The sequence below is a fragment of the Chiloscyllium plagiosum genome, unplaced genomic scaffold (genome assembly GCF_037043375.1).
Source record: "Chiloscyllium plagiosum isolate Xiang-an unplaced genomic scaffold, Cpla_swu_hap1 HiC_scaffold_20, whole genome shotgun sequence".
In the NCBI taxonomy this organism is placed as follows: domain Eukaryota; kingdom Metazoa; phylum Chordata; class Chondrichthyes; order Orectolobiformes; family Hemiscylliidae; genus Chiloscyllium; species Chiloscyllium plagiosum.
This window is the reverse complement of record NW_028270158.1, coordinates 53,768,544-53,785,360: the sequence shown is the minus strand read 5'-3', so window position 1 is coordinate 53,785,360 and position 16,817 is coordinate 53,768,544. Positions and strand designations below refer to the sequence as shown.

Below are 16,817 nucleotides of genomic sequence, written 5' to 3'. Positions count from 1 at the left end.
CCAACAGTCGCTTAAATGCCCATAATGACTCTGCTTCCACCACCACTGCTGGCAATGCATTCCATGCATTCACAACTCCCTGTGTAAAGAAACTACCTCTGATGTCTCCTCTATACCTTTCTCCTAATATCTTAAAACTGTGACCCCTCCTGCCAGTCAATCCTGCCCTGGGGAAATGTCTCTGGCTATTGTCTCTACCCATGCCTCTCATTTACTTGTATACCTCGATCAGGTCACCTTATTTCCTCCACCTTACCTAAGCTGCCTTCTTCCTTTTGACGAGAAGCTCCTCTGTTCACGTCATCCAAGGCTCCTTAATCTTACCCCTTCTTGCCCATCTCAGAGGAACAAATTCATGCATTACTCGCAACAACTGCTCCTTAAACAGTCTCCACATGTCTGTTGTGCCCTTTCTGTGGAACAATTGTTCCCAGTCTGTACTTCCCAACTCCTGTCTGATAGCTTCATAGTTTCTTTTTCCCCAATTAAATATCATCCCTTGGTAACTGCACTTTTCCTTCTCCAAGGCTATGATAAATGTGAGGCAGTTGTGGTCACTGTCACTAAAGTGTTCTCCTTTTGTGAGATCTGACACCGGTCCTGACTGATTGCCGAGCACCAAATCCAAAATACCTTCTCCCCTCATCGGCCTGTTTACATACTGAGTAAGGAAACCCTCCTGAACAGACCTGACAAAAACGGTTCCATCCAAGTCACCTGCACTAAGGAGGTTCCAGTCGATACTGGGAAAATTGAAGTCACCCATAACAACAATCATGCTACATCTATATTTTTCCAAAATCTGCCAACCTATCAGTTCTTCAATCTCTCTATTGCTATTAGGGGGTCTGTGGAGAACCCCCAATGAGGTGGCTCCTCCCTTGCTGTTACTAACTTCCACCAATACTGACTCCGTAGACAAACCTTTAACAACCTTCGTTTTTGTAGCTGTGATGCACTCTCTGATTAGCAATGCTCTCTTTTTCCACCCTCCCTGTTCTTTTTAAACGTTCTAAACCCTGGAACATCTAGCAACCATTCCTGCCCTTGTAAAACCCACATCTCTGTTATGGCCACAAAATCATAGCCCCAAGTACTGATCCATGCTCTAAGTTCATCACTCTTACTTCTGAAACTCCTTGCGTTAAAGCAGACACACTTTAACCGATCCCTTTGTTTCATCACTGGAGAAATCTTCCCGATAGATTCACTACATCTCCTGTCACTGCCCCATCTACAACTACCCCCATCTCAGATGTGTAGCTCTGATTCCCAACCCCTTGCCAAAATAGTTTAATTTTAACGAGCAAATCTCCCACCCAGGACATTTGTGCCCCTCCAGTTCAGGTGCAACCCGTCCTTCATGTACAGGTCCCACCTTCCCCAGAAGGCATCCCAATGGTCTAGGTATCTGAAGCCCTACCTCCTGCACCAGCCTCGCAGCCACATGTTAAGCTGTATTCGCTGCCTGTTCCTCATCTCACTATCTCGTGGCACCAGTAGCAAACCTGAGATCACTACTCTATTTGTCCTGCACTTCAGGTTCCAACCTAGCTCTCTGCAGTCACTTTTCAGATCCTCAATCCCTTTCCTAGCTATATCGTTGGTGCCAATATGTACCATGATTTCTGGCTGCTCACCCTCCCCCTTCAGAATCCTGTAAACCCGATTGGCGACATCCCGGATCCTGACACCAGGAATGAACATACGTTCCTGACCACAAAATCTCCTGTCAATTGTTCAAACTATTGAGTCCCCTACCACTAACGCTTTTCCATTCTCCCCCCCCCGCCCCTTCCCTTCTGAGGCACAGTGCCAGAGACCTGACAACTATGGCTTTCCCCTGGTAGGCCGTTCCCACCAAAATGGCATATTTATTGCTGAGGGGAATGGCCACAGGGGATCCCTGCTCAACCTGTTGGTTCCCTTTCCTCCCTCTGACTGTAACCCAGCTGTCCTTATCCTGTGTCCGAGGAGTGACCACCTCCCTGTACATCCTCTCAATTTCTCCCTCAGCCTCCCAGATGATCCGCAGTTCATCCAGTGAGCTCCAGTTCCCTAACTCAGTTTTCAAGGAGCTGGAGCTCCTGTTTGTCCAATGTAGTGTTTATTACAGTCCTTGCAGGGTATTTTGTAAATGTTGTTTCTGGGCGTGTTTTGTCTGCTTGTTTGGGTTTGTCCCTAACGTCCTTTAGGGATTGAAAGCTGCCATCCTTTCCTGGTCTAGCGTACATGCGACTCCAGACCCACATCAACATGATTGACTCAACTGCCCTCCTTTCAATTATAGATGGGTAATAAAAGCTAGACTAGCTAGCGACACAAATATCCCCTGAAGAAATTAAAAAACATTTTATGCACTTGACTGATTACCTCAAATTAATAATAAGTATAACTGTGAGCAGACTCAGGATTGTTTAGCAAGTGCCACCCAAAAACACAATCACATCTCACAAGAGACTTTTTTTCGAGTTTTCAAAGGTGTCCTGGTTGAACACAGTCTCTACTCTGCTCATTACAAAAACCAAAAGGCGTGTTGTTTAACTGAATCTGCAGGGATGTACACCTAACCAATGTGTATCTTTTTCCAATGTTGTATAAATTGGTGCAATATTTGAAAGTTGTATTGTGTTTGTCATGAGTTTAATATGTCTCTTTTCAGCAAATGTTCAGTTTTTGCACAAGTTTTAGTCAAGAGATCCGTTACATGGTGTCTCCAAAAGAGATTGTGACATGACAGTTTTTAAAAACAGTTACAATAAATTCAGAACCCAACAGTATCACAGGTTATGCATCTCACACAGCACAATAAATCACTTCCATTCATTTGATTCACCTGACATTCCAAAAATACTTAGTCATTATAAGTAAGATACATTAAATCTGCTTTGAACATTTAAAAGGAGAGGAGTGCCATAGTGCAAGAGTTAAATAAATTTATAACAGATTGGGGAATAAATTCTCTCTAATCACATGGAAAAAAAATTATTTTGATCGACAACTTTATGTTCCAAGGCAAGGAGAAAAACAAGAGAGAAGGACACAGAATCAGATTACGGTAGGTAAACCTCATGGATTTGGCCTGATCCAAAATAAAATCTCTTTAGCAATATACCAAAGCGCTGCTTTTAACTAATTACCCAAATTTGTATTTTTTCTTTGATTTGCCTAGATTCAAACAAGATAGGCATTAATTTATCACTGTACATTAAAGGCAGAGTTTTCTGACCTCCATTGCCAACCTAGATCAGACTAAATGTTGCCCTCTTACCTTTGCAGTTTTCAGTTCAACTTCCAGGTCAGGAGCTTTCTGAACCAAAACAGCATAGAGGAATCCAGGAATCCTTGCAGACAACTGGTCAAAACTGAGACCATGGCTCCTTTTCTCAGGATGTAGGGTGCCAGGTGGGGTAAGGGTAACAAGTTGCTGAGGAATACTGGTGCTGGAGCTGCAAGGTAGGTGGATGATGGGTACATAGGTGGGTTCGGGGAAGTCAAGTCTCGTTTGAGGACATTGGGTTTCGGCGAAGTGTTAGGTCTAGACAGTCTGGGTTTCCTGGGAATTCAGTTTCCAAGTGAGTTTTGGTAGTTGGGCGAAGCAGTTTTGTGTTTGTGTGTTTGTGTGTTTGTGTGTGTGTGTGCGCGCGTGTGCGCGTGGGTGTGTGGGTGTGTGGGCGTGCGCACATGTGCATGTAGGAGAAATATCTTGCTAGGTCAGTTCAGTTTTATAGTCACCCAGCAGTTGGAGCAGGTTTTAATTCCTTTTTCTTCCTGAATTACTATCACAAAAACATAGAACCACCTGATGTATCGGACTCTAACCCAGAGTTGTGGATATTTTCGGAGATTTCAGATGCTGGGTAACTGCCCACAAAAAATGTCAACTTTCCAGGCAATTCTTGCAGTGTCAGCTGTCTCAGAACCTCTACATGGCTCTGACACCTAATTGCTGGCTGTTCTGTTGCAAAGGTAATCCACCGATCAGAAGATCTGCGACATAGTTTCCAAATTCAGCCACTAGAAAATTCTCATAGGTATCATTTTCACTGGAAAGCCTTCTGCTGGTATACAAACCAGGATTATGATATTCATTAGAGCACTAGCATGAGGACATTTGAAGTACAGTGGAAGGATGTCAGGTTGGTTCTCTCCAGATTCCAATAATAAACTATCAGATTGTGCCCTATAGTTCTGTAGATCCACACACTCGAATATCAGGTTAATAGGATATTGAATCACCCATCACCAGGCACATCATGTTATACTTTGTACTCTGACAGTACAGTACTCACCTCTTTAACACGAGTATATATATCATTCTCCAGAAACAAGCACACTTCCTTCAACTGCTTCTTCAGCAACTTATTGCATTTGCAACATTTAAATGGTTAAAAAAAGAGGCACATTAACAGCCAAGTTTTGTAGTGTTTATTTTCTAGCAGACACACTACATAAAAGTCCCCTTAAATTAGTGTACATAATCACCCTTATTAGGGCATGTCCCTCAGAATGCCGTAGAAACTGCTTTGAAGGCAGCTTTAGCTAAGAAAAAAGGAAAAAAAGAACCCACTTCAAACCAATTCCTTTAAAAACGAAACAAAAAAAAACAATTCCCAGAATGATAAAGCAGTGGAGCATTGATTTCAGTATTTTTCAGTGCCTTTCCTGATTTCCTTTTGAGGATTTTCTCACCAGCCTCTGGTCAGCTGCTGCTGGGAGGGCAGGGGGGAAGCTCTTCTTTTCTCATGTGTTTTGTCTTGCTAGATCACAAGGACTTCTGTTCACATGATTCGCACACCTTGGAATGAGGATTCCAGAGACTGAAAGCAAATAAGAGTTCAAAGTAAGTGCAAGGTTGCAGCAGACAAGAACAGCCAAATAAAATTGTTGAAGAAGGAAGCACAAAATTCAGAGTATAAAATCTGCCTGTGGTGAGGGAATCCTAATTTGAAGAGAGGGATGAGTAGGTCAGCAGTATAGCATACAAGTTAAAGATGTAACAGCTCAAAGAATGAAGCTTAATGATTATATCTGCAACCTGAACTGTCACTTGATTTCTGAATCAACACTGAAATCTAAATGAATCCCTCCCCAATATAGTCTCTTATCAATTATGTATTTACAATATTTACAGTCCCTCAAGTATACTTCAGCATTCCAATGATACTACTGGATAGTTGCCCATAAAATCATTAGATCTGCCTTCTGGTCTCCACCAAATCCATTTGGACTTGCTCCAATTGTAGGATTGAGTTATTTTCTAATAACAAATAATTATGACTTGATTAAGCAAATGAAGAATTATTCTATATTTTGCTGAATTGTGGCTACTTATTATAGACTCAGTAGGAATGAAAACTATTTGGGCCAGGTCATATTAAGGGCTTTGCTTTAATGGATGTTCAAGCTGAAACAAACTTAGGTGCTCTGGGGTAAAAAGGCTTTTACTCAAAGAAACAGCTGTGTTTTAAAGTGGTAATGTACATAATAGACTACCATGTATTCCTCTGTCTTGAAAGTTTGAGCTTTGTTTTAAGTATTAACAATTATTGTGGTTTCACATGGTTCTTGCAGGTAAGGAAAATTAATAGACTTTGGAGAAAATTCACATGCATCATTTGGGATGATAATTAATCAGTCAGCGATGATACAATATAATCTAACTCAACATATCAGTATGGCGGCACATTGTCTTGGTAAAGAAACATAGAATTGGTAAGGTAAGAGGCACAAGTTGTTATAAAAAGAGATGATCTTACAAAACAAAGCATCAGCATATTAAAAAAAAATAAGGAAATAGTAGAAAGTGATATGAAGATGATGAGTACTTTTAAATAAACTAATCAGGAAATATGCATAGTCTAGCTAGCTAGCCAAACCAATGATGACTATGGCTTATTCATACATAAACAGTTCAATTAGCATTCAAGATGTTTTTGATCATGCACAGAAAGTGGTGTTTACTAAGTGTTAATAAGGTTTGGGTTTTAATGGTTCAATGCACAACAATGAAGATCTAAGACAGAAGAATTTCAGTCAGAGGTACAGGGCTCCTGCCCCCAGCCAAACCAGTGTTGCGAATTGATGTCCTAAACACGGATAGGCTGAAAAGACTACTTTTATTTCTTTCATACTGGTTATGATAAACAAATTCTGTAAACTTGTGAAAACATCCGTCCCAGGAATGCGTCTTTAACTAATCAATTGGCTCTTTTAAATCCATCTATAATTGTAAATGATTTAGGTCTTACAATTAAAGTGAACCTCAACATTTTAAACAAATCTCCCTCCCTTTGTAGGGAAGTTATTCGCCTCAACCCTAAATCAGCAAACTAATCACCATAGGGGACACAAAAAATCAGACTTGTGGCTTAAATATTAATTCTTGTCCTTTCAGAAGTTGCCTGTGTGTTTAGACAGAGTAATCTGTGCCTTTTCTGATACTTTTAATTCATCTCTTTGATTAGTGATCACACTCGCAGTCAAGTTACAAGGTCAAGACCCACACAAAAGATTTGTGAACACATACCAAGTTGATAAGTGATACTAAAGTACAGAGGGGCCAGGTTGTACTTGAGACAGTAATTGATTTGAGGCCATGCCTGCTTGTCAGGTAATGCAAAAGATTTCATGGCACTGCAAAGCTCAGTACCAGAGGGGAACAGTGAACTGCCTAGTCAACCATCATCTAAATTGATTAATTAGACTGTTTTATAACTGCTCGAGGGATTCTGTGAATGAACTGATGGCTATGTTTGCCTACAAAACAAATGTTAAAAGCACCAAAGTAAGCAACTTGCTCCAAAGTGCTTTCGGACTGTCTAAAGACAGTCCACCTTTCTTCACTCCATTTTTACTTCAAAGAAGTTATTATTCGAAACATTTCAATCTCTCAGCTATTCTCCAAAATATACTTGTCAGAATGCCAAGCAGTTCTTTTCTATCCTTTAACAGCTGTAATGGATACATTTTCAACACTGTCTGTCTGTTTTAAGATCTTGGGCACAAGACAAACTTGATTCAAGTGAAAAAGAACCCTACACAAAAGTTGGATGCTTAGTGTGTCAAGGATGGCAACACAATTTTAAGGTTAATACCCGACACTTGTTAAATCAGTCCAAGTCGCTAAAGTTTAGTGCAATTCTGAAGAAACTGGTAACAGTGCATTTGAAATGTTTTTCGTATCAACTCCAACTGCATGAGTTTTTAAAAAATGCACGCATTGTAAACTGCTTATGAACATTCCTTACGTGGTTAGAATCGACACTACTTGAAATAAACATGACTTCACCTTCAAATCCCAAATTGTCATTGCGCCATCAATACCAGTAGTGCAAAACTTCCGACAATCTCGTTTATCACCTTCATATAGCGAGACTTGGCTGGGGAGAGAATAACAGAATTCAAAAGAAATAACACACACTTTTCAGTCCAGTTAAAAATCAGGAATCTACAAATAGCTGTTTTTTTTTACTTCCGACATAGTGGGCTTGATGTTACATTTGGGCACAAAGCAAAAACCCCAGCCATTCAACAAATCCATATAGTAGTAATGTTCCAAAGTGATGTCACATCTCATCTCACCTTATCTAACCCAATCTATTAAGTTACTGTGAATTATACAACACGAACTAACTAGCAGAGTATTTTAGACATAAAAATGTGCAATGAGATAGGATTAATTAATATTCTCAGAACGAAAGATAGTTTGTTTCACTGCTGCATAGACTAATATATTTAATTAAGGTTGAAAAACTTGAGCCCTAAATTAGTTTTGTAAACTTTTAAATAAAGATAATTAGCCAACTGTGCCCTCACATTTTTTAATGTGATCTGGGAAATAGATAAAAAATGTATACACCGTGGTAGACATTTCAAGAGATGGGGTAACTGAACACCTTGAAAATGTTCAATTAATCGGGGACAGCCGGCATGGATTCATGACGGGTAGGTCATGTCTAAATCTTAGTTTTACTTTTGGAGAGTAGTGGACGGGGGAATGTCTATGAACATTGTGTATATGAACTTGCTGAAGACATTTGATGAAGTCCCACATAACTGACTGTTAACTAAGATAGAAGCCTGCAGAATTGAGGGTAAATTATTGACATGGCTGGAAAATTGGTTGAGTGGTAGGCGACAGAAAGTAGGGATAATGGGTACTCAAATTAGCAGGACATGACTAGTGGTGTCCCGCAAGCATCTGCGTTAGGTCCTCAATTATACATGATTTATTAACGTCTTAGATAATGGCAGAGAAAGTCATACATCCAAATTTGCTGATAAAACAAAGTTAGGTGGCATTGTAGACAGTGTAGATGATAGCATAAAATTACAAAGGGATATTGCTAGACTAAGTAAATGCAAAATTATGACAAATGGAGTTCAATGTAAGTAAGTGTAAGGTTATATCCATTTTGGACCGAGAAATGATAGATTGGGGTACTTTCTATATGGTATGATGTTAAATACAGTAGATGTCTAAAGAGCTTGGGAGTTCAAGTGCATGGATCTTTAAAATGTCACAAGCAGGTGCAAAAAAAGTCAAGCAAGCTAATAAAATGCTGACCTTTATATCACAAGGACTGGAGTATAAGGATGGTGAAGTTATGCTGCAGCTACATAAGAACCTGGTTAGATCCCACCTGCAGTACTAACACCAGATCTGGGTACCACACCTTAGGAAGGACAGCCCGTCAGACAGCATCCTGCTTCTCGGATGCCGTCTGACTGGAGCTCAATGCAGCTTTCTCTACTCTGACCAGGCAAGCCATGTGCTCTAGCCATGCCCCTGCAAAATTAGACCTGGTTTCTCTGGAATTTCAACGGTTAAGGGGTGATCTGATCAAAGTCTTCAAGATATTGGAGATATGGTTTAGCAGTTTGCAGATGACACCAAAATTGGTGATGTAGCAAACAGTGAAGGTTACCTCAGAGTATAACAGGATCTTGATCAGATGGGCTGAAAAGTGGCAGATGGAGTTTAATTTAGTTAAATGTGAGGTGCTGCATTTTAGTAAGGCAAACCAGAGCAAGGTCCTGCAGAGTGCTCCTGAACAAAAGACCTTGGATGCAGGTTCATAGTTCCTTGAAAGTAGAGTCGCTGGTAGACAGAATAGTGAGGAAGACTTCTTGGCATGCTTGCCTTTATAGTGCACTGAATATAGGAGTTGGGAGGCAATGCTGCGGCTGCTCTAGGACATTGGTTAGGCCACTTGTGTGTTCAATTCTGGTCTCCCAGCTACAGCAAGAATGTTGTGAAACTTGAAAGGATTCAGAAAAGATTTACAAGAATGTTACCAGGGTTGGAGGATTTGAGCTATAGGAAGAGTCCGGGGCTATTTTGCCTGGAGCATCAGAGACTGATGGGTGACCTTGTAGAAGTTTATAAAAATATAAGGGGCATGGATAGTGTGAATAGCCAAGGTCTTTTCCCCAGGGAAGTGGAGTCCAAAATTAGAAGGCACAAGTTTAAGATGAGAGGGGCAAGATTTAAAAGGGACCTAAGGGGCAACTTTTTCTTGCAGAGGGTGGTGTAGGTGTGGAATGAGCTGCCGAAGGAAGTGGTGGAGGCTGGTACAATTACAACATTTAAAAGGCATCTGGATGGGTACACAAATAGGAAGGGTTTAGAGGGATATGGGCCAAAGGCTGGCAAATGGGACCAGAGTAATTTAGGATACCTGGTCAGCAGGGATGAGTTGGACCGAAGAGTCTGCTTCCAGGGTGCACAGCTCTATGACTATATTAACAGGAAAAGTCAGGATAGATAAATTGTTTCCATTGCTTGGATATTCTAGAACTAGAGGACAGTGTGAATTAGGGGTAAACTGTGCACAAGAGATGTTAGGAAGCAATTTTACACACAAAGGGTGAAGAACTCTGCCACAAATGGCAGTTGATGTGCAATTAGTTAATGTCAAATCTGAAATAAGTCAACTTTTGTTAAGCAAAAGTATTAAAGGAGTATAGGCCAAATGCAAGGAAATGGAGTTAGGCCACAGATCAGCATAATCTCATTGAAAGGCAGAGGAGGCTCGAAAAACTGAATGGCTGAGTCCCGTTCCGAAAGATAGATTTCATTGAGAAAGAAAGATTCAGAGAAGGATAAATCTGTGGTTAACAAAGGATCTTAAAGTTGGTATGAAATTGAATGAAAAGGCATATAATGCTGCAAAGATTAACACTAAGCTAGATGATGAAAGATGAACAAAACAGCTTCACTCTAGTGATAAAATATGGGACTGCTTTTTGAATTCCACCATTTGATTTTAATACCTGGGACCTTCACGGATGAAGACGGTTTTAAGGAAGAAAAACAGAGACTTAAAATTGTTACAGCAATTAGCTGACCACACAGTAGTCAAGCTTCACAAAATAAACATGGAACAAAAACAAAACACTTTCATTAAAAGACACAAACCCCAGCCAGTTAGTCTTAAAGAAATCTTTATCTCCCTTCATATATTGGAGATGAAGGATATTACCTGCAATAACTAAGCTTGGAAAGAATGAACTCAATTATACAAATGCGCAAACAAGCCTGTATTTCATGGACCAGCCTTTGACAGAGAAGGGGGATAGATAGGTGACTGAAGAACTCTCTCGCTACGGACAAAATACCTTATGGCAACAAACATCTGACAGAAATATCTGGACACCAAAAACTTTTAGAGCTACAATATTCGCTACAGTTGAAGATGCAAGGCAAGGTATTAATAAAACAACAGTGGTTTCACTTTAAATCCTGCTCTTTAAGATATGTATTTTTCATCTTCCTTTTGTACTGCACACTTTTTATATTTTTATATTGCAGCCAATGCCTACTATTGTTAATGCCACTTAGAATTCAATCATCATGGTCCTGGACCAGCACGTTGAACATCAGAAAAAGTTAATTGATTCCCCTAAAACCTTTTTCATGCATCCAATTACAGGTAAAAGCTAGAGATCGAAAATGGATTCACGGGGTTTGTCTAAATCTCTCTAGTACTTCAGTTAGAAAAATGGAATAGGAAAGAACTGTAGTGTCATCCAATACATTCCTGTCAATCCAGTTAATTCTCCATGGATTCAATCACAACCAGCTCCTCACGGAAAAAATGACTTGGTTACAGAACCTCAAAGGTGTTTAGTAAATTCCAAAAATTAAGTTTCAACTTAAAAAATTGACTTGAAACTGCTTCTTGTACAAATAATCGTTTGTTTTGTCTGCTAGCATTTGAAATCCATACCACTTATGACATTGGGTGCCTGAATATTGGTCTTACAAACATATCTTGGAACAGAAGTAAAGATCACAACAATTGAGCACTCACCTTCCTATGACTCAGATCTGGTTGTTTGCTCATCAAAAAAGTTAACCATAAAAATTGCAAAGATTTCAGTCTGCATATTTTTGCAAAACTTAAGTTTTTAAAAATAAATTTGAAACTTTGCTATACATTTCTACATGCAAATGTTTATTGACGTAATGGATAGCATACCCATGTCTGAGCTAGAAGCTCAGATTCAAGCCTCACTCCAGGATTTAATGGCTAAGGAATGTATGCTTGTAACATGGCTAAACTGATTGAGTATCAACTTCCAACATTCACCAATTGCAAGAATGAAAGCAGAGATTCCTGATCAATAATGTGATGGAAAGAAAATTGGAACCATTAGTATCACTACTCAGCTCTGGAATGAAAATATGCATGCAAAGGTCAGACTCGTTAGGGGACTGATTAATCGAGCTGGTTGGTTGACTGGTATGGATCAGATTGGAGCCAACTGATCAAACTGTGGATGCTGTCAATCAGAACCAAAAACAGAAAGCTCAGGAGGTCTGGCAGCATCTGTGGAGGGAAATCAGAGTTAACATTTCAGATCCAATGTGACCCTTCCTCACAACCAGAATTAAGTCTGATTTCTCTCCACAGATGTCGCCAGATCTGCTGAGCTTTTCCAGCAATTCCTTTTTTTGTTCCCGTTTCAGTTCAGTTGGATTCAGGACTTGTCTCCTTACCCTACTTATACTGGACGTTATGGCACTGAGAGTGCCTGCAAGCAGAGAACCGATGATCATGATAATGGACACTGATAATTTGGGTAAATCCACAAAATAAGAAGTTTAAGCATTAAATAATCACAATTCTATTTAAGAAGTTCAGAATTCAAGTTAGAAAACCCTTTCTTTTGGTAATCTCAGTCGTCCCTTTAAATTTCTGTCATTTCTCCCATCTGTCTTCCTATCGCAATATACATTATAATCCAACTAGCAGAAAAAAGACGGATAACACAATCTGCTCCATTTTAATACAGTAATGCCAATATTGCTAGGTATCAGTTCCACGTGGAGATAAATGAGTCAATGTTGTATTTTGCTTGTTGCCATCTCATGGGCTCTGCTGAGCTGGAGCAGCAATAAGAACAGGTGAAACTCAACATCATTGAAGTGAGGTGTTCTAGCTGATTAGGTTAGATTCCCTACTGTATGGAAACAGGCCCTTTGACCCAACAAGTCCACACCAACTCTCCAAAGAGTAACCCATCCAGACCCACTCTCCTACCTGAAATATATACCCCTGACTAATGCAGCTAACACTATGGGAAATTTAGCATGGCCAATTCACCTGACCTGCACATCTCTTTTGGACTGTGGGAGGAAACCGGAGCACCCTGAGGAAACTCATGCAGACTCAGGGAGAATATGCAAACTTCACACAGACAGTCGACCAAGGCGGGAATCCAACCTGTGGTGCTGTGAGGCAGCAGTGCTAACCACTGAGCCACTGTGCCATCCATCTGGCAAGGAACTCGTCAAACTGCTGGAGATGACATTTCCGAACCAGAAAACGCCTATAAACATTTCACAGGGGATGGAGGAGATACTCAGGAGGTCAGGCAGTATGGGGAGAGAGAAACACACAGAGTTAATATCTAGAGCCCAATATGACCCATCAGAATGTGAAGATGACCTAAGTTTCCAGCATCAAGTATTTTGCCTTTATTAGGACCTATAAGCACTTAGAGTCGTAGAGATGTACAGCATGGAAACAGACCCTTTGGTCCAACCTGTCCATGCCAACCAAATATCTCAACCCAATCTAGTCCCACCTGCCAGCACCCGGCCCATATCCTTCCAAACCCTTCCTATTCATATACTCATCCAGATGCCTCTTAAATGTTGCAATTGTACTAGCTTCCACCACTTCCTTTGGCAGCTCATTCTATACATGTGCTACCCTCTGTGTGAAAAGGTTGCCCCTTAAGTCTCTTTATTATATTTCCCCGCTCACCCTAAACCTATGCCCTCTAGTTCTGAGCTCCCCCACACCAGGGAAAAGACTTTGTCCATTTATCATATCCATGCCCTCATGATTTTATAAACCTCTATAAGGTCACCCCTCAGCCTTCAATGCTCCAGGGAAAACAGCTGTAACCTATTCAACCTCTCCGTTTAGCTCAAATCCTCCAATCCTGACAATATCCTCGTAAATCTTTTCTGAACCCTTTCAAGTTTCACAACATCGTTCTGATAGAAAGGAGACCAGAATTGCACGCAATATTCCAACTGTGGCCTAACCAATGTCCTGTACAGCTGCAACATGACCTCCCAACTCCTGTACTCAATACTCTGACCAATAAAGGAAAGCATACCAAACATAATCTTCACTGTCTTATCTACCTGCGACTCCACTTTCAAGGAGCTATGAACCTGCACTCCAAGGTCTCTTTGATCAGCAACACTCCCTAGGACCTTACCACTAAGTGTATAAGTCCTGCTAAGAATTGCTTTCCCAAAATGCAGCACCTCACATTTATCTCAATTAAACTCCATCTGCCACTTCGCAGCCCATTAGCCCATTTGATCAAGATCCCATTGTAATCTGAGGTAACCCTCTTCACTGTCCACTACACCTCCAATTTTGGTGTCATTTGCAAACTTACTAACTATACCTCTTATGCTCACATCCAAATCATTTAGATAAATGATGAAAAATAGTGGACCTAGCACTGATCCTTGTGGCACTCCACTGGTCACAGGCCACCAGTCTGAAAATCAACTCTCCACCACCACCCTCTGTCTTCTATCTTTGAGCTAGTTCTGTATCCAAATGGCTAGATCTCCCTGTATTCCATGAGATCTAACCTTGCTATCCAGTGTCCCATGGGGAACGTTGTTGAATGCCTTACTGAAGTCCACTTAAATCATGTCCACTGTTCTGTCCTCATCAATCCTCTTTGTTACTTCTTCAAAAATCTCAAGTTTGTGAGACATGACTTCCCACACATAAAGCCATGTTGACTATCCCTAATCAGTCCTTGCCTTTCCAAATACATGTACATTCTGTCCCTCAGGATTCCCTCCAACAACTTGCCCACCACCGATGTCAGGCTCACTGGTCTATAGTTCCCTGACTTGTCCTTACCACCTTTCTTAAACAGTGGCACCACGTTAGCCAACCTAAGTCTTCCGGCACCTCACCTGTGACTATTGATGATACAAATATCTCAGCAAGGGGCCCAGCAATCACTTCCCTAGCTTCCCACAGAGTTCTATCCACTTTTTAAATTAAATGTATTTTGACAAGCACTATTGAAAACTCAGCTCAACAAAATATTATATGCAAATGGGGCTTCAAGGGAGTTTGGTTGCAAAACTGTTAACTTGACTTTCTCAAACTTACGTGATACTGTTCTGGTGGAGAGTCTCAAGCGTGGTATTTCGATCCTCTGTGGTTGCCCTTCTATCCAGATTGTGGAAGCGCTGCATGGCAGACATGTTGCGCTGAATGCTCTGCTTTGGAATGTCTAGCTTGGAAATGTAGGTCAAAGAACCACGATCATCATACATGAACAGCATCGGACAGCAATCATGGCCCTACAGAGACACAGAAAGCTGTAGAACAAGCTATCCAATGTTATGCTTAGCATGGACAAATGTGCACTATTTTAGAATCCAAAATTAGATCCTCTGTGCTAACACATGAATTTACTTTAATCTGTGTTCAGTAAAGCAAGTAGAATCTTATTAAAAACAGTCAGGTCAATTTGATACACACTTAAAATATTCATGTTCAACAATCTTACTTTAAAGAGAGCATCGACAAGCAATACTGCTAGTGGGATCACAGTGCTTTACCTTCCTCCTCTTCCTTAGTTTTCTCACATTAGATGTAAAGGCTTTCATCTGCACTGGGATAAGGTATCCCAAATGGTTATAGCCTTTTGGTTGTAAATAGTAATGTGGAAGCCTAGACAAAACTGTCACTGGACTTGTCATGGGTGACATCCTGGCCGAGTGCAAATCAAACACCCTATATGATATGAAATGACATGATACATGATGTTCACTTCTCCTAATAATACAACAGGCTAAATCTCTTCATCCTCACCGCCTTCCTCCCTGGTCCAGGGAACAGTGATGAGTTGTATACCCTAAGGGATATAATTTTCCTTTGATTTATCAGTGTCAGATTGGATCCTCACTCCAACTTTGATATCTCAGTACAAAAAAGTGGACATGCTGGCAAAGACTATACTCAAGACTTTTAAGACAGTGTGCGATTATACAATGTAGAAGCTTGAATCATTCTCAGATGTTTGTATCATGAAATCAGGTTGTACTCACTGCTGCCACTATGTTATTCTCAGAGACAAAAATCACACTCAAGAGAGGAAGAAATTCGGTCTTCGTTTGAGAAACCCTATAAAAAAAGATACAATTCACTTATATGCTTCCTTAACCAGTAGTTAATCATCTATTTCCCTTCTATTCTCCATCTGAAAGAATTAACACCATTTTAGCTAAAACCATTCACCTAACTTTTCTCCTGAAGGTACAAGCCCTTATTATGATAGCAATCTGAGGACATGGCTAATCCTGTGATAACAGTGCAGCCAGGTAGGATGTACTAGTTGATTGTTCAGCTAAGGAAAGCATCACAAGGTTAACATTCTGCTTTTTGCTAGGCATACACACATGCATATTTTCCTACTGAGGTCACTGGTGTGTTCAGGAGCAGAAGCTCTGGTTGTTTTTTCTCCTGTCTCTAATCAAGAGGAATTGAAGATAAACGTAGACAGTCAAACCACTTTCAGTCGATCTTAGGTAATTCAGGACACAACAGGCACTTGCCAGTTTATATGACTACACTACACTAGGAAAATATAATAAAGGACCGAATTGACATTTCTTTAATTTCAGCATTGAACCAAACAGATCAGTCTCATATTAAGAGTCTGTTAATGTGATTCTGTTTTAATAGAATCAGAGAATGCCTCGTGTTGAAACAGGCCATTTGGCCCAACAAGTCCACATCGACCCTCCGAAGAGTAACCCACCCAGCCTCATTCCCCACCTTATTACTCTACATTTCCCCTGACTAATGCATCTAACCTACATATCCCCGAACACTATGGGCAATTTACCAGGGCCAATTCATCTATGCTGTACATCTTTGGAGTACTAAGCTCTGTGATTGCATACAGATGGCAAAAAAGTTGTCTTGCTTGTATTGAACAAAGTTATATTCCTGTCAAATATTTTAATTTAAAAATAAAGTTAACTTTAATCATCACCATCAATGAGATGGAGACTCTTGAAGCAGAATCTCATTCTCTGCCCACCACTCAAGTGATGTCACTTACTAAAATTGCATCATTACAAAGATTTGGAAGATGAGATTTTATAGTAACCTTACAGATCCTAGGAACAATACTAAAAGACAGACTGTCAATTTTCTAGCCTGCGGCACAATTATTTAACGTCAATGCTGAAGCTGCATTGACTATTGTTCAGAATGGAATGACTCTTGGGTTTAAGTTGACAC

At 40.4% G+C, this 16,817-nt stretch overlaps 1 protein-coding gene across 2 annotated transcripts in view; it reads right to left on the bottom strand.

The window, feature by feature from the left end:
• Positions 1-4,413: 4,413 nt before the first annotated feature.
• LOC122560530 (actin-related protein 2/3 complex subunit 1A-B) overlaps positions 4,414-16,817 on the bottom strand; it is a 52,934-nt gene continuing 40,530 nt past the window's right edge. For both annotated transcript variants that reach the window (XM_043711243.2, XM_043711244.2), the window contains 4 exons: positions 15,617-15,692; positions 14,673-14,866; positions 7,292-7,382; positions 4,414-4,820 (listed from right to left, as the gene is read on the bottom strand). In XM_043711243.2, the coding sequence (XP_043567178.1) occupies positions 4,782-4,820; positions 7,292-7,382; positions 14,673-14,866; positions 15,617-15,692 (400 nt within the window). In that variant the 3' untranslated portion in view covers positions 4,414-4,781. The remainder of the gene's footprint in view (positions 4,821-7,291; positions 7,383-14,672; positions 14,867-15,616; positions 15,693-16,817) is intronic.